This window comes from Micromys minutus (genome assembly GCF_963924665.1).
Source record: "Micromys minutus genome assembly, chromosome: 16".
In the NCBI taxonomy this organism is placed as follows: Eukaryota; Metazoa; Chordata; class Mammalia; order Rodentia; family Muridae; genus Micromys; species Micromys minutus.
In genome coordinates this window covers 37,060,649-37,087,054 of record NC_137985.1, presented here as the reverse complement: position 1 = coordinate 37,087,054, position 26,406 = coordinate 37,060,649, and the positions used below count along the sequence as shown (strand labels likewise).

Here is a 26,406-nt window from a genome sequence, read left to right as displayed (position 1 = left end):
TGGGGAAGGAGGAAAAAAAAAAAAAAAAAAAAAAAAAACACGAAGCCAGGTGGGGTCTGCCCTGAGCTCCCCTGGCTCCCCAGGAGTTTGGGGTTGGTTTAGGGCAGCTGATCAAGTCTCTGTGGAGCTCCTGGGGCAGTGGGCTGTGGGGGTGGGCAGGGGGCGTGCGGGTAGGGGGCCAGGGAGAAGTGGGCACAGAGAGAGGCTCCAGAAGGCGGGGTTACACATACCACTCTTTCTTGGAAATGAAAGACCCGTCGTTCTGAGAAACCATGTTCTCAGCCAAGTCCAGCTGTTCAGGGTCGTACTGGTAGCCCAGAGTCCGGTCCCCATAGCCGTCCTGACGGGCCTCAGCCTCATCCACAGTGAAGTAGGGCCGTTTGGCGTCCTCGTCATATTTGGGGTGGGGGCCGCCCACCTTGCGTTCGCCTCCTCCACCGCCCTCCTCCTCTTCCTCCTCCTCATAGCTGCTCCCGCCCAATGGGCCGGCCTTCTTTTCGTCATCTGAGTCATCCGGGTACTGTAGGTTCTGTGCCATGGGCGGGTGATGCTGGGGGATTCCTGCCTTGCTGTAACCGTTGCCGTACACGTGTTTCTTGGTGCTGTAGTCACCCTTGAAGGTGTGCCGGCGCCTGCGCAGAGCCACTATGATCCCTCCAACCACAATCAACACCAGCAGGACACTTCCTGCCACGCCCCCAATGATGGCTGTGGGCATCTGCCCCGCACGCCGCCCATGTTCAGGAGTCGGGGTGTAGGGAAATTCTGGGTGAGGAAAAGAGATGGGGGGGGATAGTGTCAGTGTCTGTTCTTCAGAAGTCAGCAGGGGTGTAGGGAGGCAGGGGAGGGAAAAGCCCAGGACAGGATGTCCACACCCTAAGTTTGAGCAATTCTGATTCCAGAGGCCCCTTAGCACCTCACCTTCCTGAGGTCAGCTGCAGCATTGGGAGCAAGGCAGGCGAGAGGATGAGAGGCAGCTAATGTACCGAGAGTACCCAGCCTTCATCCTCCCTGGAGGTAGCAACAGTCCTGTTCTACCCCATCATGGTGCAGAAGCACATCTGCATGTACCCAACTATGAAACCCTCACTATCACCACCCTCCAAGGGTGATCTGCTGTTCATTTCTATTCAATACAGGAGATGGCTAGGGAGGTTAACTTACCCAAGGCCACTTAACCAATTAGGAATCATATTGTCTTTTTTTTTTTTTTTAAAACATATAAACACATGTAGAAGTGACTGCCCTAACACCAGGAACCTAGTAGGTATTCCAGACTAATTTCTTTTGCCTTCAGGACAAATAGAAAATAGGTCCCCAAGTTTTGGCACAGTAGATACCCTGTGAGTGCCAATTGCTTGCCAATGTGCTACCAACGAGCGCTGGGACGTTTTGGCTGTGGTCTGGCCCTGCAGGGCAAGGTGGAGACCTGTTGGGATTGCCAGCTTGGGCTACAGGGTTGAAACACCCAAAGTGACAGGTTGTGGGAACAGAGCAGGGAGAGGCAGGAAGGGGGTACATCACAGATCAGGAGCATACATATGTGAGAGCACATCTGATGGTCTGTGGGCTTTGCCAGGCACAAACGTGTACAGAAGGATATTTAGATAATGGGGACAGTCTGAGCCAGACATAATGGCTCATAGTTGTAACTTCAGGATTTGAGAGACTAAGGCAGGGAGGGTTGCTATAAGTTCAAGAGCAGTTTGGGCTACAGATCAAGACTGTCTCAAAAAAAAAAAAAAAAAAAAAAAAAAAAAAGCCAGAAAAAAAATAAAGGAAAAAAAAAGCCAATAATCCAGAGTGAAAATTAAAAAGCAACAAAGGCTGAAAAAGACAAAAGACCAGAAGATAGAAGGTGGTGAGCGGGTGGCCTTTTTTTTTGAACCCTGCTGTCTCTTTCTTTTCTTCCCTTTCTAAGCCTGGGAGGTAGATGAGTGAATGTGAAGCCAGGACCAGGCCAGGCCAGAGGCCAAGAGGTCCCAGGGCTGGACACAAGGAGACGGTTCCCAGCACCACCACAGGGTGGCACCGCAGACCATGACTGGCCTCGGCAAATTGCTGGGGTGAAGACACAGGGCAAGCAGGGAGGGCTGGTCCGGTCCTCTTTCCAGTCTGGCCCACGAGGGCCAAGGTACTTGGTCTGCCTGGGCCCCTGTGTCTGCTCCTGGGAGCCTGCTGCAGCCAGCTCATCCCCTGATTCAGCATCACTCACTCCATCGGAATCACACGCCTCCCTTTGGCCCCATGTGAGCGTGTGGGGTGCTATTGGCAAGCAGGCAGGAGCAGGGCGGAGGTTCTGGAAGGGGGAAGAGGCTTTTTCTTGTTGCTCAGGCTGGAAGGGCTGGTGAAAACACAGGGGCCTCAAAAGGGGACGGGGTGGGGGACACTTGCTTGAGGTCACAAGGCTGAGTTGTGGCTGCAGAGAAGCTACTGATCCTGGAGCTGGCAGAGAGAAGCACAAGCCTGAAGGATTCGGGTCCCTACTTGTCACCACTGTGTCCTCAGTGTAGGTCACAGAGAGCAGGCCCATAGTGCTTACTGATAATACTTTGACTGCCTATCTTGCAACCCTCTCTGGAAGCCCATCATGGTTTACAGGGTCCCATGTGTTCACTGTCCTTAGAATGGCAGTACCTTACTTATCTGTATTCCCAGCTTGCCTCCCCAACTCCAAGCCTCAGATACAGTCCTCTACATCTGCCTCTGTGTCTTTCTTTGCTTAGTTGGTTTGGAACAAGGCCTCATTAGCCCAGCTTGGCTTTGAACTTGCCATCTTCCTTCCTCTTCACCTATCTACTTCCTTATTCAGTTAGCAGATATACCCCAACTATTTTTTCTCTCTAGTCATAGCATTGCTACGGAGCCAAATGACATGCCTGGGGGGGGGGGGTCACTGCAGCAAGCAGACATGGAGGGAGCTGACAGTGAGGTGCTCAGGGGTATGGGAGAATGACAACTTTGCACTTCGCAAAGGTTGCTTGGAGGTTAGATTTTGTCCAGCCTTGAAAAAGGATGGTGTGGGCTCGGAGAGGCCAACGTAGTCATCGAGGCGTCTAGACAGAAGGACCAGTCTGCTGCTTCTGAACTGCTCCCCTTGCCTGCTGAGAGGAGGAGCCCTTAGTCCTTGGCTTTTCCTTTCAATGTGCTGTAACCACCTGCACTTTTGGGCTTTCTCCAGATGTCCCTCTCCAGCTCTCCCTTGGAGGCTTTATCTTTGGACCCGTGGGCCCTGCTATCTCTGCTCAGGACCGAGCTCATCTCCATTCCGTGACCTAACTGTGACCCTCCTGGCTTCTCAAGCCACTTCAAGTACCTATCTCCCACTCAGCTACGGAACTGTGTCTCTGAAGGTCTCTGGGATAGTTTTCCAAACTGCACCTCCTGGAAACTTGAGGCATTACTCAGAGTTCAGCAAAAACAGCTGGACAAACACTTTGAGTAACATTGGCTTAGACGATACACGGAGTATGACAGACAGACACAGCATGGAAAGTTTTCCAGCTCCCAGAAGACTGACTGATCCCATCTTCCTACCCACAGAGCCACCTAAGTAACAGTTGGGAGTCAAGAAGCCTCTGGGACTCTCAATTCGAATTCCCATCTGTTCCAACATGGCTGTCTGTCCTTCCTCATTCTCTCCACTGCCACCACTATTCGTCTATTCTGACTCCTCTAATATCTCATCGTTCCTCTCTGGGTTTTCCTGTGGTAGGGTCTCTCCCCTTTACTGTGTCTCTACCCCTTTGGCTGCCCTACCCAGTCAGCAGATCAATTCCCACTGGAAAGACAGGACCACTCAATCTCAAAGACCAGCAGCAAGTCCCCTGTTGCCTGCTGGGACTTAGAACCTGGCCTGCCAAGCTCCTATCATGCACCTTCATTACTGACTGCTGGGATTTGGATAACTGTCCCCACCGAAGGCCCCAGTGTGAAAGGGTTGGTTGCTAGTTTATAGCATACTGGGAGGTGGTGGAGCCTTTAGAACTGAAACCTAGTGGGAGGAAGTCCAGTCATAGGGGGTGTATCCTTAAAGGGTTGTGAGGACCCTGTCTCTTGTCTGCTTGCTGGCTTCCACAGGGTGAATGAGTCAATCTACAGTCACATTCTTTACATGTTATACTGTCTCATCATAGGCCCTAAAGCAACAGGCCAATCATTCATGGACTGAGACTTTTGAAACTGCGAACTAGAATGAACTCCCCTCCTCACCTGCCTTCCTGCCCCCCCATAAGTCTCTCACTCCGTATCCCTAGCTATCCTGGAACTCATTATGTGGTAGACCAGGCTAGCCTTGAATCTATAGAGATCTGCCTGCCTCTGCCTACTGAGTGCTGGAATTAAAGGCATGCAAATCTTTCCTCTTTTTAAATTGATTATCTTGGGTATTTTATGACAGGTGCCAGAAAGCTGATTAATACACTGTTTGCTATCTAAGTGGGTTCTGGTTTGCAGGTGTGTATGTGGTACTAAGAATTTAACAAAGAGCCTGGCACACGCTAGTACTCTACTACCAAGCTATGTTCTTAACCATTTTTTACTTTATATTTTGAGATAGGGTTTCAGTAAGCTTCTCAAGCTGTCCTTGAACCTGTGATCCTCTGGCCTCAGCTTCCCCAGGAGCTGGGAATGCAGAACCAGCCTCAGGTTCTAACCTAACCACAAGCAAGTGTTTGCTTACACCGCGCACCCTGCTGCCATGCCTCCCTCATGTTTCTGTCATGTGGCTCACATGTAACTTTTCCTCTGCAGACTTCATCTGGACCTATGGCTTGCATCCTTCTCTGTGTTTTTAATGGTGTCAGGCCCAAGTCCATTAATTACAAATTCATTGCTAATAATAAGCGCACATTACGATTAACCACAGTTGGTTCTGGGTCTCCTTCCAGTCGGAACAAGGAGAGAGCTGGGAGAAATGGCTGCCCGTCCTCTGGCGCTGACTCACTGCAGCATGGCCGCTGTGCATAACCTAAGTTTCACCGAGGTTACCTTCCTGCTTTCCCAGCAAAGAACCAATGAAAAATACCCTGCCTCTTACATTTAACTCGGCTAGATTGGATTTTCTGACCCCACTAATCACAGGATGACAGGGCTTGCTGTATCATCTGTCTGATGAGAATGGTTGGTGTCCCAAACTACTCTGTAAATTATATTTTGAAATAAATCTAGAATCTAGGCACTTCTTACTATTCCATCCCCACCACCCTCATCCAAGACGCCACCATCTCTCACCTGGATTATTTATGGCTATTGACACCTAACTGCTCTCTCCCCTTTGCGTCTACAGACTGAATTTGGTACAGCAGCCAGTAAAATCCAATTAAAGTATAAGTCACATCTTCCCATCGCTACCCTGCCCAGAGCCCCTAATTGACTCTGTTTTTAACTCTCACAGAAAGCCAAAGCCACAGAGCTTAGAATGTTCTCTACGATCTGCACGCTGCCCTGAACTCCCACGCCATCTTGTCCTGCTTCTCTGTCACGGACTGGATCTTCACATCATCATCTACTTCAGGGCTTGGGTTGAATACCATCTCCTCGTGGAAACTGTCCTCAGCCACCATATTTAAAATTGTAACACACAAGTCCCATTGGCAGCACAGTGGCCTCCTTCCCACTGTTCCTTTTTCTATGTCCCCTTCAGGACCCCATAAGCTTCCAAGGATGGAGTTTGGTCTGCTTTGCTCACTGATCTATCCCAAATGCCTGGATTCCATGGCAAAGAAACCGTTGAATAAAAGGACACGTTCTCTCATGCCATGGCTCAGCCGTAATGGAGCCAGCATTTGGTCCACAGATAAAGTGGACCTGGGACACACTGGGGACCTCACTTATAGGAGTTACGGTAGTAGGAACAGTGTCTTAGGCAGTGTCTTAGGGCAGATTATGCTTGGTTCTCTACCTCTGACCTTCCCTGCTCAAGTCTTCTGCTTAATGTTTTTCCTATGCTCTAATGAGGTCTACTGTTCTTGAGAGATCTTTTAGGACCAAGGGGAAGCCAGGATATTTGAACTACTTTAAGGTCAGGTCTGTGTGGAGCAGAGGGAAGGCTAAGATGTCAAAATAAAAGTTCCACCTGAGGGAGGCAGAGGGAAGGGATAGTTATGGGAACTTAATTCATGGTCTTGTCTATCCCCTCTATCCCTCCATTTGTCATGGTCAGCCAGCAGCTTCTTTTTTGCCAAAAGCAGAATCACAAGTGTCACATGTAGGTGAAGAAGGAAAAACCACACTGGGGTCATTTGCTCTCGATGTTGAGGGCCCAGCTGGTCCCTCTCACATCCTTTTACATCTGAAGGGTTGCAGACTTCCCTCTGGGAACCTGGGATGGACAGGATCTTAGGGCAATGGAACTTCTCATTCTGGGTCCCAAGTTCCAAGACTAAGATGGGTGGCCCAGTGTGAGGGGCTCTGGAGGTGAACTGGAGTGAGGGCTTGTAGTCTGGAACTAGGATCTGGGGTCAAAGGGAATGTCTGGGCTTGCTTCCACAACTAATGCCGGATGTTTTGGCAGGCAGGAAATGACCTACATCAGATCAAGCCAGGGAGTTGTGGGAACTACATTTCCCAGCATGCAGTGAGGCCAGCCACGTGGAGAGTGGGAAGGCCTGGGGTCATACCCTGAGAAGCCCCGCTGTGCACTTCTCATAGCTGAAGCAGCTGTGAAGTTCCTACATTGTCTGACAGGGCTCCTGCAAGCTGGAGGAGGAACTCCCAGAGGTACAGATGCAGCTGCAGCCTCAGACTCTCAAACATACTGCCATTTGCTGGCTTGGAGACGGAGCATTTGCCCTCAGCACAGCCCCAGGCTTCCATTTGCACACTCAGCAGGCAGACAGTGGCTTGCCTGCTCACACTGGCTCACACATGCTTACAGAAGAACACAGCTACAGTCCATGTCTGGGCACGCACACTAACAAGAGACACTCCCCATGAAGGCCTACCAACCTGGGTCCAAAGAACTGGTCTGACTGGCATGCCCATGGGATGAGCCCAGACATCACCAGAAGAGTTGGGACAGACACAGTGAACTTGAGTGGCTACCCTCCCTGGGAGTGGCAAGAGGCCAATTTGGTACTTTCCTCCTAAGACCCTTAAGGGCAGAAGCTACTCCTATTTGGTCAAGGCTGTACCTTGGATCCCTCCCAACCCTTACTGTTAGCCCTTGTGGAAGAAGTCCCACTACTATGCTGTGGGACTACTGAACCAGGACTCTGAAATTGCTTCTCAGCACAAGGGCCTTGCAGATGGGCTTCTTTGAGTGGCCAGATGCTGTTAACGGCATCCTCAAATTCCCCTGGGCTGTCCACTCAGCTTTCTCCTCCCTGTGGCCACAGCATGGGCCTATTTCACACTAGGGGTCATTCACCGTGACAGCCCTTAACTGGTGTCCTGGTGCCACCGTGCAGTCAACTGACACAGTCAAACCCCCAGCACTGCCATGCGGCCTCACTGAGAGTCTTCCAGAGGCTCTTCTGTGCCCACCATTGCTGCTTCAGCTCCTCACTGTACATGTTCTCCCTGCCTAGCCCACCCCAGCCGTTCACTATTCCTCTCTCCAGATGTGCCCAGGGCAAAGCTATTACCTGAAAGGATGGTCAGAATGAAATATTAAATTCCCACTTGCCCTTCTCACTCATGCATCGCCTTTCGATCAGTGGGGCTGGGAGGGTAGGGCCCAGCTGTGTGCCCCTTGGGGTGGTCCCTAGAGATTTCAGAGGGCACTTGCTGGTGTGGGGAGAAGGGCTTAGGACATCTGGATGAATCCCTCAGAAAGGCCGGAAGCTGCTCCCTACAGGGCTGACCTACAGCTCCTGAGCCCATCAGCTCAAGGACTGCCTTGCTTTTTTGGCTCTTGGCATGAGATCTGCCAACAACAGAGCCCTGATACAACACTTTTCCAACTGGAGCTGTGGGTGGTTGTAGATCACTTGGCCTTGAGCACACTACAGGAATTATATGCAGAAGCTCAAACACTACCACCTAGACCTAACTACAGGTCCCACAACTGGCAGCTTTTTCCACATGGCAAGTTTCCTCTTCCCCTACCTCCTTTCTGCTCCTGGACCTGAGCCCCAAGGAGCAGCCCTTTCCTTGTGCCTTTGTTCCTGGGCTTTCAGAGAAGGGAGAAGACTACTCTCCCTCCATCTGTGGCTGAGACTGAGCACACTTGCCCTAGCAGGGTCTCTGGTTGGTCTTCTCATGCTGAGAAGTAGCATCAATGCGAAGATGCTTTGGGGCTCCTTACTTCCTCCAAATTTCCAACATGCTATTTGCCCAGAACGCCTGGGTGGCAGAGTGGGACACTGTGGTGATGTTGGTGATCCAGATTCCTTAAATCCATGTGGAGATGTGGGCAATAGAGAAGAGCATAAGTCTGACTATCTCCACACGACAGATTGGGAAGCCTGGGCTCAGAGAGGCAAAACTCATTCAAGGTCATACAGTCAAGAAGAGTTCTTATAGGAACACATTCCCAGACCTCAAGTGACATACTGGTCAGACACACTGTGATGACTCCTCATAGGAGGTGGCTGTGCTTTTCCTCATGCAACCTTACAGCCTGGGGCCCAGAGTTCAAGCCTCTGTGAAGCTCCAATCTGTGCCAGAAGAGAGAAGTATGTGGCTGTCCTCTTCTGCATGTCTGCCACTCTGTAGAAGTTCCCAAACCCTATCCTGGCCTGTCACCTCGGTTGTTACCAGGCTCCAACCATGGCACCTCCGCTTTGATAGACAGTTTCTGAGTTGGGGCAGAGAGTTGAAGAAAACAGTAAGTGACCACACCCTCTTGTTCCTAGGTGACAAGAGAGCCCTAAGGACAGGTCAGTGCAGTCCCTGGATAGCTCCAGCTGCTCTTCGTGCAAATGTGTCTGGGGCGTACCCACAGTTGATATCTCACTTCTGAGACGGAGACTCAATGCCAGCAAATCCTCCAGGCTCCCCCAGACCTGTGTCTAGCTACAACTCTGACCATCAATTAGCTTCCTGAAGCCCAAGGTCGCTCTGTGCATGTTACATCCTGTCTCCTTTGGTGGCAGTGGGATGTCCCTTCCTGTTTTCAGAGGATCTTTGTGACACTTTCTCAATCTACAAAGGAGCATAGGTTTGATAGTAAAGACACTCCCCCTTGTGAGGTTTGGTGGCAATTTACTCCTTGGTGCATTTGTTTTGATGCTGCCACTAATGACAAGGATAATGCTGGAGGTTGGGACAATAATCACAGAGCCCTGACCACTTACTGACAGACTGAGTTGTACTAGGCTATGTGACCTACATTCTATGTCACTGGACAGCAGCCCTTCCTTCAAGGCAGGTCACAGTGCCCCATTATACAGATGAAGCGTGCTCAGGTCATGTCCCAGGTGAAGTCTCCCTGCAGAACATCAAAGCGCTCACCCCCCCAACTGACACACCCCTCATGTAATGACAGAAAGATCTGGGGAAAGAGCAATTTGGTCTTGAGACCTATGTATCCAATGCCTTCAGGGTGCTTGCTCACCCCAACCTCCACGACACTCTCTTGTGTTCTGCTTGAGGTGAGCCTCTCACCCCCAGCTGCAGAACTTGGAGGTCATGGGCTCCATCTGCAGACCTGCCCCACCAAGCCAGCATGATTCCCTGGTGCAAGTGGTCAGCTGTAGCCCCTAAATGCCATTGCTGAAAACAGCACTTCCTGACCTCTCTCGCCGAGGGTCACTCTGACTGTCCTCTTTAGCCCCACATAAAACAAAGAGAAAAATGCAAAGAAAGAATTGTGGCCTGAACCCCAGAGAAGCAAGGGAGAAAAAGACGCAGACTTCCCGTCGCTATACCATGAGCGGAGCGGGTGCAGCCGTGGAGGAACCTGAGGATGAAGGCAAGGAGGCTGAAGATTCCTACCTGTGATATTGACCTCCACCTGGCCAGAGCGGGTGCCAATAGGGTTGGTGGCCTCACAGATGTAGGTTCCTGCCAGGCTGTAGCTGATAGGTCCCCGGAAGAAGAGGGTTCTGTTCTGGGCCTCTACACCCTTGGGGAGAGAGCCATTCAACCTATAGATATTGGGAGACACAGTAAAAGGTTATGACTCTTCAGACCCAAGAAGTTCCCAAGGCAGCCACTTGGCTCAAGTGCTATCTGCCAGCTCTTTTGCTGAATGTGTATATTAAGGTCTGTTTAGGATAGAAGAAGAGCGCAACAACAATAACCCCTTGCATCTCACAGTTTTCTATTATTTAGTAATTTATGGTTTTTGTTTTGAGACGGGGCTTTGTCATGTAGCCCAAGTTGGTTCTGAACTTGCAACCCTGACTGGGCTCCTGTGGTGCTGAGATGACAGGAATTTGGCCACCATGCCTGGCGGTTCATGTTTGATCATCAAACCACTGAAATGCATTCAGTGCAGGTGGGTACCACTCCCACGTAACAGATGAAACCGGAGATCCAAGGCCAAGGGCACACAGCTAGGAAGCAGCAGAGGGAGAGCCAGCTGGGTCTGCAGGTTGCAGAAGAGCTCTACTGCAGGAGAGTTCTACCTTGGTCCTCTTGTTGGTCCTTGGTAGTGGGTTGACAACAGAGATACCTGAGTTCAGACCTTAGCTAGCTCTCCTCTGGTGGGGCCACTGGGGCCAAGTGCATTTGAAGAAGCCAGTCAGACAGACAAACAGGCATGGCTAAACTCCTTCTCGTGGACAATCTAGCCATCGCTGGAAATGTCTTAAGACGTTTCCATGTAGGGACCACTCTGGGAGTTTGCTGAGTATAGAAGACCTTCATTCTTGTTCCCTGTTCTTCAGCTAAGCCAGCAGCCACTCCAGCTACAGGGCTGACTAACAGTGAGGGCCTGTCAGGGCTATCTACTTCCTAGAAAAAGCTCTAGACTCACTCTGAGCTGTTGCCTTCTGGGTCACTCATGTCAACTGTCTTAGCTTCCACCACACCCTGTCTGTGTCCCTAGCTCTCTGCGGAAAGGACGCTCGCTTGAGATGTTCAAGTTGGCCAGAGCAACTGTGTTGTTTTCTTTCTGAAGGTCATGAACGAGACTGTAAAGCCAAGCATGGGACAGTGGGACATGGGGGTCCGCTGCTGCCTCCACACAGAGAACCTGGGGTTGCTGAAGGACTAGAAACAAAGAGAGACTGGGGTGTTCCAGAACATCAGCTTCCCAGGGGACACCTTGATAAAAATAAAATAGCGGGAACTCGGGTGGGGTGACTCAGGCTGAATCACCAAACAAAAATGACAAAACTCTTTATTAGCAAGAGAAGGGAAGCAGGTTATGAGAGAAGCCCCTGCTGGCAGGATTATTAGTTCCAAATCCAAGCACTCAAATGCTGAGGTGTGTGTACATAGTATGGTGCACATGTTGGGGGGCGTCTCTTAAACCACCTCCTACAGAAAAATCTGAGCTTAGATTCCAATCCTCCCTACTCCCCAGAGGTGGGTAGTTGAGCCTCTGTGGGGTATTTTTCAGGGGACAGCCAGCCTACAGCACTCACGTGGTCCAGTGGTACTCAGTGGCTGGTGGGTTAGCATCTGCTTTGCACGTAAGCTTCACATCTGTCCGCTGCAGGTACCAGTTGCCATCAAAGCCTTCGATGGTCACCTCAGGTTCATCTGTGAGGCAATGGAGGATGTTGGAAGAGGGTGAGGTTGGGGGAACAGCCAAGGAAGGGACAGAAGGAAGAGTTAAGGAATCAGGATGGCGAGAACATGGAACAGCTTGGAGAACAAGTGGCTATCACAGGACCTCAGCAGAAGCTACAAGGACAGGAGAAGTGACAAAGGGAGGGGACAGAGAGATTGCATCATCTTGGAAGAGAAAGTAGTGGGGAGAGATTAGGGGACAGAAGAGGAAGGCAGGTGGCAATGGTAGGAAGGGCTTCTGGCTCTGGCTCACACTGCACGTTGAGTGTAAGGCTCTCCCTGAAGCGGTCCAGGTGATAGTTGACGATGCAGGCCAGGGACTGCCGGTGGGCTTCCCTGCTGGGGACCAAGCGGTAACGGCTGATGACTGTCACTGTGCCATTGGGGTTCCGAATTTCCTGGTACTCTGCCTCGCCCTTTAGCCGTGTTTCCCAGGACACCACACTGGGAGGCTTCCCATTGGCTGAGGTGCAGGTGGCCACCAGGACCTTGTCATCCTGTCCCTTCCTGGCTCGAAGCACCGCGTGGGTGCCCTCGATCCAGTTGGTGGGTTTGGCTGTGGGGACAACACCATAGCATTAGTTGGAATTGTCTGGGGATCTGCTAGGGACCCACCTTGGCCAACTCTGCCTCACAACTACGCTTTGCTAAAGCCCTTCCCAGGATTTCTCTTGGGAAGTTCCTCATGCCAGCAAACCCTCCTTGTTGCAAAAACAGCCCTGTTTTTAGGCTTCTAAGAGTCTTGGCATGTTCAGCTTCCTTCCTTACCATAGTGTCTAAAGCACCTGGCTGCTTCCTAGGCCCCAACACAAGTCCCTTGGTTTAAGCCCCAACCTAAATACAGTGCCTGTCCCTGTCCAAAGCTAAGGCTCCACCCCAATCCTCCAGGAATTACCGATAGTCTGGCTAGTCAAGTGGGAGGCACTATGCCTGGATTTATGGGAGCATGCCAAACCAACAGGAGTGTCTATGGGCACTGAAGCACGTTAGGGATGGCCAAGCCATCTAGAAAAAGAAAAAAGAGGCCCAGGGCAGCTTACCCATCACAGTGAGATTGAGCTGGCTCTCACGGTTGCCCGTAGGGAAGGTGGCAAATTCACAGATGTACATGCCCTCGTCCTCCAGCTCCAGGCGGGAGAGGCGGATGGTGCCATCGATGAAGGAGGGTCGCAGGAACTCCACCCGTTTCTCGTAGGGAGGCAGCACGGAGACACCCATAGTTGGGTTGTAGATGGCCATGTTCTGCTTGGAGCCATTGGAGGCCTTCTGCCATGTGACCTGGGTGATCTTCACACTGGGCAGTGGGTTGGCAAAGCTACAGTGCAGTATCACATCTGTGCCGATGAAGCCATACATGGAATCGTTCACCTGCACCATCTGCGCGTAAGTGCCTGGCAGAGGGGATGATGGGAAGTGGTCAGCACCGGGCACGACTCCCCACCCCTCACTCTCTGACCTCTGCTCTTGGTGTTTACAGCAGTCATTACGTTTATAATTCTTCTTATGGAAATAATCACTGGGTCTGGTGGCTTGTGGCTCAAACCCCCGCACTTGGGAGGCCAAGCAGGAAGTTTGCTATGGGATTTTGGGGCCAGCGTGGGTTACATAGTAAGTTCTAGTCAACAGCCTGAGATACAAAGTGAAACTTATTTCCGTGAAAAAATAAATTACCTACTTGATATAAAAACCACTTATAGGCTGTTAAGATGGCTCAGTGGGTAAAGACACTGGCTCCCAAGCATGATGACATAAATATGATACCCAAAACTCACACTGGAGTACTGTAATTGTTCTCTGACCTCCATGTACCCACAATGGCTCACACACACACACACACACACACACACACACACACACACAAATAAATAAATGAATTTAATAATAAAATCCCACTCTGGATAATTCTGAAAAATACTGAGAAGACAATGACATCATTCCCTTGTAGCTCAGAATGGCCCTGAGTTCATTACCCTTGTGTGTCTCAGCTTCCTGCGTGCTGACATTCCTCACTCATATCACCACCACGCTTGGCTACGATCTCTCTCTATTTGCATTGGTATATGTTATGTATCCACATGGAAGTCTGAGGTTGATGTTAAAGATCTTCCTCAACTGAGTCCCAACATATTTCCTTCCTTTTTTCTTATGTGTTTGTTTACTTATCACAGACTTTGCTGTGTAGAACAAACTGGCTTCAAATTTGCAGACATCCGCTTGGCCCTGCCTCCTCAGAGCTGGAGTTAAAGGCATGAGTTTCTCAGTCTTATATTTTTTGCAAGGTCTCTTGGCTGGACCTAGATGGGGTTAGTCTGTCTAGCCAGCTTACTGCAGGGAACCCATCTTTGGCTCCTGGGCAGGCATTTGTGTGGATGCTGGGGACCCTAAATATGGTCCTCGTGCTTTCGTGGCAAGCACTTTGCCCATTGGGTTATCTCCCTAGCTCTCTATATTAATTAAAGAAAAACAAAACAAAACCCAAAAACTCAGGACTCCCAAAGAAACAGAAACTAAAACAAACAAAAATAAGACAAAAGAAAGAAAAAAAGAAAGAACCCCCACCCCCACCCCAAACCAAACAAAATCAGAATCCTAGTAGAGATTGTTCCAAACTCTGCCATCCAGTGAGCATACAGGGTCAGCGTTCCATGTTAGTGAACATAAACCCACTTTCTCCCTTTAGTCTGGTTCTGTGGATGGAGTCCAGGACCTTGCTTACCCTTGTCAAGTTTTCCACCACTGAGCTACGCTCAAGTTCTGCCTCCCCACACCTTCCTATGATGCCTTTTAATCTATACAGTCAAGTCTGATCTTGAGCTAAGCATCTTCCCGCCTCAGCCTCCAGAACGCTGGGACGGCAGGTAGTACAATCATACTGACTGTATGCCATCATTTCCTATGAGGGGCGAGAGCTCTACTCTCTAAGAGCCCTAGCTAGTCCTCCTGGGTCTTAGTTCCCTCATTTGACAAATGAGCCAGATAATCCAGTGTCCTTTACCTTTCCCATTGCTGGGGAACCGGATGGCATATAGGGGTCAAGGGCAGAAATCTGGAGAAGGTGCTGAGGATGCCCTTCCCCTTCAGCTTCCATAAGGCCTCCTTAAGCCCTTCCGTTAGGAAGCTGCCCAGTCTGGTCCTCCAGGTTCCTCCCAGGACAGCCTTCTCTGTCTCAGAACATGACTGTTTATACCTAAGACTTCTATCCTGGACTATGAACTTCTACATGGAACTCTTTTCCTTCCTGAGTTCCCAAAGCCCAGCCCAGCTCAGCATCTGGCTTACACAGCAGGCTTCCTGGTTTCCTTTTCGCTGGTGGAGCAAATGCTTAGCGCTGGGCAAACTGTAGTGGCAGCCAAAAGAATGGAGATTCCTAGGAAGAAGCGGGTGGCTGGGCTAGACATAAGTTCCCCCAGCCTCTGCATTTAAATGTCTTTTCCTTAGCTTGAGCTTTGCACTGGTCTGGGGCAGCTACCCCAGACCGGGTTCTGCCCTCCACTTCTCTCCCTCAGGAGTCTGCCAAGTCCCCAAGGCAGCATCTTTGTCACATGACTACATTGTTCCTGTCATTGATAAGTGACCACATTTGTGGGCTTCCTATCCTGCATCCCCAGTTTACTGATCATCAATAATAGCTGGTCCTCCACTGACCCAGAGGCAGGAGGATAGCTCCAAGAGGCTTGGGATCCTTGCCTCCTCTGTGTGATGGAGAGGTGGGGACTCCTGGGAAGGTCCTAAAGCTCACGGTCCCTTTAGCACACTGCTTCCCATTCCGCCCCTCTAGAGACCACAGTGGCTGTGGGATCTCAGCTGAGTATACAGTAGGCTCTCAAGAGATGCACGCTAAGCCGGGCATGGTGGGGCATTCAAGAGTCAAAGTCAGAAGTATGATAAGTTCAAGGCCAGCCTGGACTACACAATAAGACGTGAGGTGTAGGGGGTGTGTGGAAGAAAAAAGAAATGAAGAGGAAATGTGGAGAGAGAAGGAGGGGAAGGAAGAGAAAGTGTGTGGGTATGGGGGGGGATTACTGAATTCCTTGTAATAGCTGTTTGGCTTTCCCAAATCATGCCCTTGACCCAGAGAATTCCATGCACCCCCCCATCGTCTTCCCCATTCGCACAGCCTTACCTAGCACATCAAGTGTTCCCTTCCCCCAGCTGGCCCTTGGAAGACCAGGCATCCTAAGCAGAGGTGTTGGGGCTGGAGGAGGTAGAAGGAGGGAAGTGTGACACAAGTTGGGGGTTGAATTTCTGCCTACTGGTGGGGCCCTTACAGACATTTCCCTTGCCCTGGGTCTCCTGTTTCCTTCCGGCTCTGTCTGTCAGCAGCCCAGCCCCTGCCCCACCCAGAAGCAGTCCTAACAGGAGGTCACTGGGTCAGATGGTCTAGCAATCTTGCTGACTGGTCATCTGGCAAGCAACTGATTCCTCCATCCTCCCTGACAGGATAAATGGGTGCTCCCTGATGTTTGCTCCTCCAGCCTCTGCTCCATGGGCCTGCTGGAGGCTGCTCAGCAACTGTGATAATGTGAGCGTAATTGGGGAACTTGGGCAACATAAAGCTGAGAACTGGAAAAGCCGGTTGGGAGGGCTTGGGCCACAGGTGAGAGTTGGGGGAAGGAGCATGGGCATCAGGAACCATCTTGGTGTTAGGTGTGGTCAGCCTGGAGGGGCACATGGCCCACTGACCCTAGCACCCCATCTCCTCTGGTCCCTCTGCAGGTGTGTGGCTGGCGGAGGCGGTGTGTGTGTGTGTGTGTGTGTGTGTGTGTGTGTGTGTGTGTGTGTGTGTGTGCTTGGTACACAGGCTCACATTCCTATCCTACTTTCCTTTCCCAAGCAGTGATTTCACCCTTTAAGGATAAGGCAGTGCCAAGAGGGGAGGTTGCTGATGATGCTTGTGGAGGCTGAGGAGGTTCCTGTGCCAAAGCAGGTGTGAATGTGTGTGTGTGTGTGTGTGTGTGCGCGCGCGCGCGCGGGTGCACGCACGTGTGCATATGTGCATACGTTCATGTCTATGTCCTCTCTATTTACGTATATGGCTGGGTAGGAGCTGCTTGTCTCCCCACTGAGTTCTCCCAGAAGCAGCTTCCTGGTGCAGAAACATTCTTGGCATCCCCTCATTGTATACAAAGACATTTCAGGCACTCTGTGGCCCTGTGATGGGCTGGGTCGGGACACGGAGGACTTCTCAGTAGCGGGCGTGTTCACTTTTACTCTCAGTCTCTGCCACTTCCAGCTGTTAATAGAGCAGGGAGGCAGCCCAGGGGTGGCATGTGGGGCTCCTGGAGTACTGAGAGTAAAGAGTGCCAGAGAGAAGGGACCAAAGATTAGCAAAAGCAGGTCCCTCTTTACCATGCCAGCCTGAGGGACCAGGTTCCCGAATGTCTGTGTGGGTTCCCTGGCTTGGACCAAGCATGTCAGGTTAGGTTCTAAGTACCCAGCTCTAAGACTGGGTGGCTTAAAAAAACTTTCCCCCAAGGGAGCAGGAATCAGCCTTGAACATGTAGAAGAGGAGCTGTATGCTCATTTCTCTTCATTTCTGCCCCAGCTTCCTAATGTGGCAAATGGCAGGGCTGGCTCCCAAGCTCTGCAGGACCTTTCTGGGCATCTATTGAGGTGTACAACGAGGCCGGGGAGAGTCTGCATTCTCCCATTCACTGGCCAATGACTCAGTTTTTCTATGACTCAGTTTACTCTGAGGGTGCACATCTGCAAAGCGGAGATTCCAATAGTTAACACCTGCCCTATAAAACAATTGTGAGGATGAAATGAAGGAGTACATGGGAAACTCAGAAGGTGGCATTAGCATGAAATAAATGCTCAGTCGATGTTGGCTGCTGCCACCATGGTTGGTAATGCCATCATCACCACCATCATCACCATCATCTGTGAAACGGTAGGTCTCCCTCTCTAGAGCTTCATCCAACAAATGTTTACTGGTCATCTACCTGACAGTAGGCACTATACAGGGCCCCTCTTTTGGGACACCATGAGGTTCTTACTCCTCTCTGTGGGCACTTGTACTAGGACCCCCTATGGCATATACAGGACCCATTACTATGTCCCACTCTTGTGCAGAGTCTGTATCTTGTCACTCAACAGCTGTCTAGCTACCATGGGGAAAGCAGGACACGCTTGACCCTGAGCTGTGTCGACCGCATTTTGTCTGACATTGTAGGCCCAAGCATGGGGAACCTGCTGACTCTGGTTACCCAAGCAATAGGAAAGTCCTCTTCTGCAGATCATGAGCTGGAGCTTTGCGACGTGGTAATGCATTAGAGTTCAATGGACCAGGCAACCTCCCACCACCCAGGTCAAGAAGGAATGGGTCATCTGTCCAGGGATACCAGCAGCCCCTTAGACTACTGCAATTCCTACTCTAAACCTGTGTCTTGCTCAATCTCTCCCTCTCTAGGGCTTTGTTCTGGATGGTGTCCTTCAGAAACCCCATAGTACTTTGAAAATGAAACAAATGGCTCTCTTGCCTCTTGCTCCCTTCTCTTGCTCCTTATCCCCCTCTTTCGCCCCATTCCCCCTTCCCCTTTCTCCATGAGTTCATGGCTGGTCTCTACTCTACTCCTCTTCTTCCCCCCTCCCTCCCTCCCTCCCTCCCTCGTTCCCTCCCTCCCTCCTTGCCTCCCTTTCTTTCTCTGTCCCTACTCCTTCAACTCCCCTCCCCATGCCCTGAATAAATAAACTTTATTCTATACTATAAAAAAAAAATAAAACAAATGTTAATCAAAATTCTCAGCCATGATACTCATGGGTACCTTGTTCTGGGGTCCCGTCACTGTGGGTCTGACATGGAGTCTGGGGAACTGGGGCGCCTACAGGCGGCTGCTGTGCAGAACTGAATGTATAAAAGGGTAGGTAGGTGACAGGGTGCAGAGATCATAAGACCTGTGCCTACAGGAGGGGCTCTTACATCAGAGGGTACAAGCAATTAATCTTTCCCAGCCCACCCCACACAGTCAAGGTCCTAGACATTGGTCCCTGGGACTTGTGCTTTGGTGCCTCAGTTTCCTTAACAGAACACAGGCTAGGCAGTTAGGGCGACCTGGCTTCTCAGAAGTGCTGACCCAGCAAGGCAAGCATCAGACCAGCACCCCCCCCCCAACGTCACAGGCCCACAAAAGCCCAAGCTCAGCAAGAAAACACAAAGGCTCTTCAGTTGTGGCAGACGAACCTGCTCCCCAAGCCCTGCCCTGCTTGCCATAGAGTTAATCTGCAGAGAGACGGCAGGAGTTCCCACGCATCGGGCGTGGCCACAAGAGCAGTTTCTCTTCCTGCCCCTTTTGACTTTAGAACTCCTGTTCTGGCTGGGCAAGCCGGGTCTGGGCTCAGAAGGAGGGTGTGTAAAGGGGTACTTTTGGGAGAACGACTATGCCCTAGCCTGGCTCTGATGGTCTTCCCCAGGCCTTCACTTCCTGAAACTTCACCTCGGCGTCTCCAGCAGGTGCTTGAACAGAGTGTGAGCCCATGAGAGAGAAGTCTGTGTGCATAGGTGTGGGATTCACTGCTTTCTGACAAGAACCAGTGTCAAAGCAACATCCTTGTTTTTTTTTCTTTCATTTTACTTTGTTGTGAGACAAACATCGCACACTGCTGCCCAAGCTGCCCTAGAACAAGGCTATGCAGCCTAGGCTGGCCTCAAACTCATAGCAAGTGTTCTGCCTTAATCTCTTCACTGAGCTTCCTGACTAATGGGATTCATTGCAATGTGAAAGCTACATTAGTTACATGGGACATCTGGCTAGAAGAAAAAAAAAATCAAACCTTTCCCCCCAACTCCGTCCGTCTGTCCGTGTGCGAATGTGAGGGTGAGTGTGTATGTGTGTGTGTGTGTGTGTGTGTGTAGGTCAGGGACTGTATAAGAAACCCAACCCAGGGCTTTGCACATGTAATGCCCTACCAACAAAGTATAACCCCATTTGAAACCAATATATCCTTTGCTTCTAGGGCTTTCTAGGCATGCTCCCTCCCTCCCCTCCAGGAACTGGCAGACAGGACAGGACTTCCTTCCGGTGGCTGGCTGGTGAGAAACAGGTAAATTGCAAGTAAGAGTGACTCACTGTGGGGAGAGGGAAGGGTCCCTGAAACCCTGCTGAGTCAGCAAGTTTGACTTAAATGCTTTAGGACCTTCCCCTCAGCCCAGCTTCTTTCTCAAATGTCAAATCTCTGGAAGTTTGGGCAGGAAACATTTAGGCTGGCAAGGAAGAAGTGGGATCAGGGGGGAACTCCCTTTCTGGGGGTCACCCTCCTCTTGGAAGACTACTGCCAACCTGTCATCTGGACCTGATCATTCTGCCAGGAAGAGCCCATAGGGCAGTGCACTTGCTAAAACCCTTAGAACTTGTCCTTTCTCTAATCTATGTCCCAGCTATGAGTCCCCATTAATCCAGGAGCTCCTTGGCTCCCCGGCTGCATCACCTGTTTCCAAACTCCCCTTCACCACAGTGACCAGGAATGGAGAGCATCAGGAGCAGACAGAGGCAGTGGCTGTCCCACTCCATGTCCCAGCGTCCAGCCAGCCCTCTCTAGGGAGGCGCATCAAGAAGGCATAGTGTGTGTACTGGCCAGGCAGTGGTTAGCGGCTCCATTTCCTATCTCCTGCAGTTCAGGGACCTCTGCTGGTGAGGAGGCCTTGGGGAATTCTCTTGGGGACAGAGTTTCTGGGATGGCTCCAGGGGCTCTGTATCCCTTCCACTCACTACCAGCCACTCACAGTAGTGATAATGTCGTATGATCCCATAGTCGGGGGCTAATTGCTACTGTCTGAGCCCAGGCGCCTCCACCCCCAGCTCTGGGGTCACAGAAACTGCCCATGTTTTCCTCTTGGCTGAGTGCTCCCCCAACTCCCCACATGGAGTTGGTTAATGATGGGCTGTAGGGCTGGCGCCCGGTTGCCTTGGGTGGGGGAACACAGTGCGTGGGAGAAGAGGGGGCGCGGCAGCCTGGGAAAGGACCTAGAAGGAGCCAGGGCGCAGGATCTTCCAGACAGACTGGGCCAACCCCACTCCCCTGGCAGTACAGAAGCCCCGAGGGTGGCAGCAGCCGTGGGGGTGCCCTGACAAGCTCTATCTCTCCCTGAAACTTGGCAGGGCGGGCTGGGGGACCGAGATGAGTCAGGGAGCTGGGCTTTGGTTCTCCCATCAAGGAACACTGAAGGGGTTGGGGATTCTGGACCACTGTCTTGCAGGCTCATTTCCTGTTGTCACCCCATCCCCTGAGGCTCTGGCAAGCAGGGACTCTTCTTCAGCACACTAGGAACACAGTGCTGCACTCCTGGCTCTACCTGTCTCCATCACTAATCTTCAAGGTGTTAGGTCTCAGTCCACTTGATTTCCTCTAGTAGGCTTGCCGCCTTTCCTCTGGGCAGCGGCGAGAGGAAGGCTACAGGCAGGAAACTGGGAGAGGCAGGCCCTGGTCCCTACCACTTGGCTTGAGGATCCTAGAGGGGTCAGCTTACTTTGCCACAACATTGCTTCTCTTCTGGAGTCACTGTGAGCTGACCAGTTGGTTCTCTATGTTTATATGCTGGCTAACTTCTCTTGGAAGTCCTCCCAGTTCAAAGCCAAAGTTCCACAGCAAAGACAGGATACAGGAGGTTCTTCCAGTGCCAGTCACCCAGTGCAGCCCACAGTAGCTCCTAAACAGCTTTGTTTCCTAGGTGGCTCTGGTTCAAACCCAAGCTCCTCCCACCAGAACCCTCATCACTGGTGAGTTCTCACTTTACAGTCTCAATCCCGTGGGCTGGGCCCCCCATGCACAACCCCTTCCTTTGTAACTCCAACACCCATGCCTCATACCTTCTTCCTGTTCAAGTGTTGACCCTGAGTGGCCCAGACCACCTGCCAATGGTCCACTGCAGGACCAGGGAGTCCCCTGGATGGAGCCCCCATATTGTAAACTTGCTGAACTCCTCAAGATCAAGCCCAAGGTCACCTAGGTGGGCTTTGAACTCATGGCAATCTTTCTGTCTCAGCCTCCTGTATGTTGGGATTATAAGTGTGAGCCACCATGCCTCAAGGGAAGGCATTGAGTGAAGAAGAGTCCCAGATAGTGAGACAATGAGGCTATGAAAGACTGCTAGAGGTCTGGTTTGCTATCCCTTCTGTTAAACGTATACTCTGACTTCTGTTCTTCCCAAATCCCCTCTTGGGAGGCAGCTTTCTGGAGCCCTCTCTTCTTGCCCCTGTCATGGGTTAGGTGGTACTGTGTGCTCAGGGTGCACACATGGGCACACCCTTGTTATAGCATGTCAGCCCAAAGTCTGGCACTCAGACCTCACAGGGCACCCCCACTGGCTGGGGAGAAGTCTGTGAGCAAGCTGTGGCTAACCAAGGCTAACCATTGTTTTGGGTCCAGTGGCAGCTCCTGGGAAGTGCATTAGCCAAGGGGCAGAGATGGAAGCTGAGACCTCATCTGTACAGAAGGGACACAGTTTAAAAGTCTGACTCTTCCTTGCCTGAAAATGGGACTCACCACACGGTGTGGGTCAGTTTGATCCCTTGCCCACCTTTCCAATCCCGTATCTTCCTGTTTGCTTCCCAGCTGATAGGCTTGATTCCCTTTCTCTCTCTTCTGCCCCAGTTCCTAGTACCCCCATCTCCCTTCCTTCCTCACCCCAGAGCATAAGGTGAAAAGTAGTTTTCTCACCTAAGCGAGCTGCTGCAGAGAGAGGCCTCGCTCCCAGCCTGCCACCTAAGCCTGTTTACTGTGGGTTCTCCAGCTCCATCCCTCCCTCCACAGCCCTGGGCTGCTCCTGCTTGACCTGGTCTTTCTTGACTTCCAGGCACAGAGGTCTCTGGCTCTAAGGCCGAGATTCCGAAAGGCCCAGTGATATGAGGTTAGCTGCTGCTGCAGTGAACACGGCTGTCTCACAGCAGACACAGCCGGGGCTTCCCTGCGAGCATGCGTGCTCCGCTACTGACACATTTGGGGAAGTGTAGGCAGCAGCCTTTTTGGAAGACTGGAGTTGAAGAGGGAGAGGCTGGGGGCTGCCAAGAAGGCAAAGAAAGAATTCCCTAGGCTTCCCCAGGGGAACCTTTACTAGGCTCAGGATCCCCATGTGGCTTCCTCGCCTCGGTGATCGCGGTTCCAAACTACAGCGATGCTCAGCTCGTGCTCAGCAGTGAAGGCTCTCGGGTCTGCCTTGTGTCAGAAGGGCAGGGTGGGCCACTCCAACATTCAGCTCTGCAAAGGCTCCCTGTCTTGCAGAGATGGCTGTAGGGAGGGGAGGCTATCAGACAGGTACACCTGCCGGCCTACAGGGAAGGCTCATTCTAAGAGAAGGGGTTTGGGTGGGAGGTCTGACACCCAAGGGGTTGAGAGAAAGAGTGAGGTCTACAGAGATCACTGAAGTAATTAGTCCGTCAACTTCAAGTTGCATGGATCTTTCTGGGCATCAGTTTCCTCGCATAGAAAGCAGGGATCCTGATAGTGCTGCTTGCTAGGGTTGATATATAAGAGTGAAACCAGCCCGTTCCTGTTCCTTGCATGGCGGGCACATGGAGAAGCTACATAAGTGCCGGTTGTAGTAACACATGGGTAAAGACCTGCCTCTATGCAGGTGAGTGGGTTTCCCAAACAAGGGCACCTAGATAACTGTTTACATTTTGGGCCAGACAATCCCCTCTAGTTGGGTGTGTCTTGTACTTTGTAAGATACTTAGCAAGACCTATGGTGTCTACTAGATATTAGGACCACCACCATCACTTATGACAATTAAGTCATATTCAGACACTGTCACATGCCCCCAAAGGAATAACATTGCCTTAATGAAGACCAAGGGACTAGAGGAGGGGATGATGAGCTCAGGCGGGGGAAATGAAATGCATGATGGGTGTGTAGGGCCAGCCATGACAAGCTGGTTGTAGAGGGAGTGAGAAGTGCCAGTGTGAGAAACCTGCCTTGAATGTCCTGGGAAAAGGGGGAGAGGCGGGCCTTCATGTCTGAAGGACAGAGCTGAACTATGCAAAGGAAGACAGGTGGTCAGAATGCTGGGCTCAGGGGTTGCTGTTTGACAGACACAGGCCATGGAGAGGCTTTCGTGTCTCCAGAGGATGGAAGAACTTGGGAAAGGACAGCCAGGGGAAGGGATGCCAGCAGGGAGACAGGCTGAGGGAGCATGGCTGGAACCTCAAGCCTGAGACGGGTAGGAGGGTGTGGTGGTAGAAGGCTGGGATATGTTTAGGGCGATGCTCAACAGAACCGAGGAGAGGCAGCATCTTCCTCCGAGGGTGAACTGCTATCATTTTGGAAGGCTTTTCACCTCATTTGGTTCCTGCTTAAGTGAAATCCACAACATGTGTTCTCTGCATTAGTGGAGTGTTTGTGCTTAATTAGTGGCAAATTCTTTCATATTAAAGTCATTAAGTTTTGCTGTTTGCTCTCCTCACCCTGGTCCTGACTCTCCTGCCTTCGCTTTAATATGGAAAGGCCTGACTAGAGATACCCAGTCTGGTGGGCTAAGGAGAGAGTCGTTCAAACAGACAAAGCCATGCATGCACACACCCAAGCATGCATGCACACACTCTGCAACATGCAGAATCCATTGCTCCATCCCTAATGTCTGTTCCACCCAGGACTGGCATTTATCCCTCCTGGCCCTTGGTCCATACCTGCAGGCATCTGCACGTGGCTGGCAGCTCTCCTTTGGCCTTGCCTCACCTTAGGGTCTACCTTATAGGCAATGCTAAGGGTCAGAGGAGTGTGGGCCTTTCCCTCAAGCAGAGGGACAGGGAAAACACAAATGCATAGGAGGCTGAGTTCTCACGATCCAAGTGGACAATGGGATTGAGAGCAGACTAGGGCCAAGGCCACTGAGGGATGGATGCTGGGATGGGGCAGCTTTGTTCCCCCTCCAGCCGACTGTCTTACCAGTTCCAAAGGCTAAAGTGTGTAATTTGAGTGTAGCCAGGCACTGCAGTGGCCACAACCTCCTGTATACAGCATGGATGGCCTTTCAACATTAGCTTTAGGGATCATAGTCCAACTCCCTACACCCATCCACTGTCACCTCCAAACCACCCTCCCCCACTTACCCAACATAAACCCCCACAGCAGTTCTAGCTTAGAATCGTTTCAACCCAGACCATAACAAACCAGGGCCACAACTCCAACCTGAGTGCTAACCTCTTCTGGGTTGTAGTCACACTGCAAACAGGGGTGGGGGGAGCATTCCAGCCCTGCAGTGACATCCCCAATCTCTCTCCCTTCTAGATACAGGTTTCCCAGGCTGGACCTGGAATGGGGCACTTAAGAGATTCTCTTACCTCAGCCTTCTGAGAAGTGGAGCAGGGACTACTACAGGTGGATGACCCGTTGGTGGCTGCCCTTCAACGACTGTGGAACTTTAAGTCTAAATTCAGCCAAGCTTACTGACATAGGGCAGCAGGACACTTATGACTCGTTTTGTTTTGTTTTTCACCTAGTGGCCCCCGTGTGATGTGGAGAAGAAGGCAAGCTCTTCAGAGGGTCCTGACATGGTGGATCAGGGAGAGGGAGGGTGCCTTATTGGAGTGCCCTGCCCCCACCTTCAGCAGGTCTTTGGCCACATCCAGGTTCTGCACAACTGTCCCTGGGTAGCCTTCCCCCCAGCACCCAAGAGACTGAAAGTGGTAGTTGGTACAGGTTTTCCTAGCTGACCTAGACCGCTTCATTGACTCCCAGTGTTAGCGCCCATGGCCAAATCTCATGCCCATCCCCAAACCCAGCCTTTCCGCCTGTACAATGAGTCCAGGCATATCCAGCTCACTCAGCTGGGGTGAGGTCACCTCCCAGGACTGGGCAGCTTCCTCTGTTCCTGGCACACGGTTGTCACCTTTCCCTCCTCTCTCCACAACACTCAAACCATCACCTTACACTTGGCAAAATGCTGAGGGAACCCCTCCCTGCTGCCTCTGCAGCCTGTCCTCTTCCTGTCTTGCATGGCTAGGACACATGGGACTGAGGGAACTAGAGAGTTAGAAAAGACTGAGCCCAGCCACAACCCCGAATCCTCCCAAGTCTCCTTCCGGTTCTTCCTGCAGCGTCACAGTTTCAAGTGTGGGGTCTTTCCCACACCGACCATCCCTTTGCCCAACATGAGTCTATCAGGAGCCTCGCCCAGGCCCGCTTCTAGCTCAGACTTGTCAAGGTTTCAGGAGTCACTGGTAGGGGCTGGCATGCCAGGGCCTGTTCTTCATCCTGCCTCACAGAAGGAGCCAGCACGTAGGCACAGGGCATGACGCCCAGCTGTGGAGATGTAGCCAGTCTCTGCGGCCACCTGCTTCCCTTGACTTCCCCTCCTTCCCATTCCCTTGTCCTTCTGACCCTGCCCAGAGCAGCCTGAGAGCCCAGACACAGCCTATGGCAGTGGTGTGCTGTGTGTGCAGGCACCCTAAGTCTTTCAAGTGTACGAGGAATATCACCCTCTGAGCACTGCAAGGTTTGGCGACACAAGCCTATGTGTCCCTGAGAGGATATAAGAGGGACACATTTCCTGTTAGGCCCCTCCTGGAGATGGCAAGAACAGTTAGCATGTGTGTGTCATGCATGTTACCTGTGCCAATTCTGAAGGCTCATGGGTACTAATTTGTTTAATTCTCAAAACTCCTGGGTGCTAGGTGTCATGATCATCCTCGTTTAGAAATGAGGAATTCAGAGAGACCAAATGCTAAGGCCAGTTGTTCAGAACAGCCTTTGTCCAGAGGCTGTGCCTTCCGTTTACTTAGCCTAGTGCCATGTATGTGTCTTGCCCCCTTTGAAGGTTAAGTAATGGTCTACACATTCATGACAGAC

General features: G+C 51.5%; 1 protein-coding gene across 1 annotated transcript; it reads right to left on the bottom strand.

The window, feature by feature from the left end:
- Positions 1-220: 220 nt before the first annotated feature.
- NECTIN1 (nectin cell adhesion molecule 1) lies at positions 221-13,002 on the bottom strand (the record flags this gene model as incomplete). Its single annotated transcript, XM_080930579.1, has 5 exons — positions 221-765; positions 9,880-10,031; positions 11,478-11,595; positions 11,879-12,181; positions 12,666-13,002. 5 exons carry the CDS (start codon positions 13,000-13,002, stop codon positions 221-223), a joined length of 1,455 nt encoding a protein of 484 aa, XP_080786705.1.
- Positions 13,003-26,406: the final 13,404 nt, after the last annotated feature.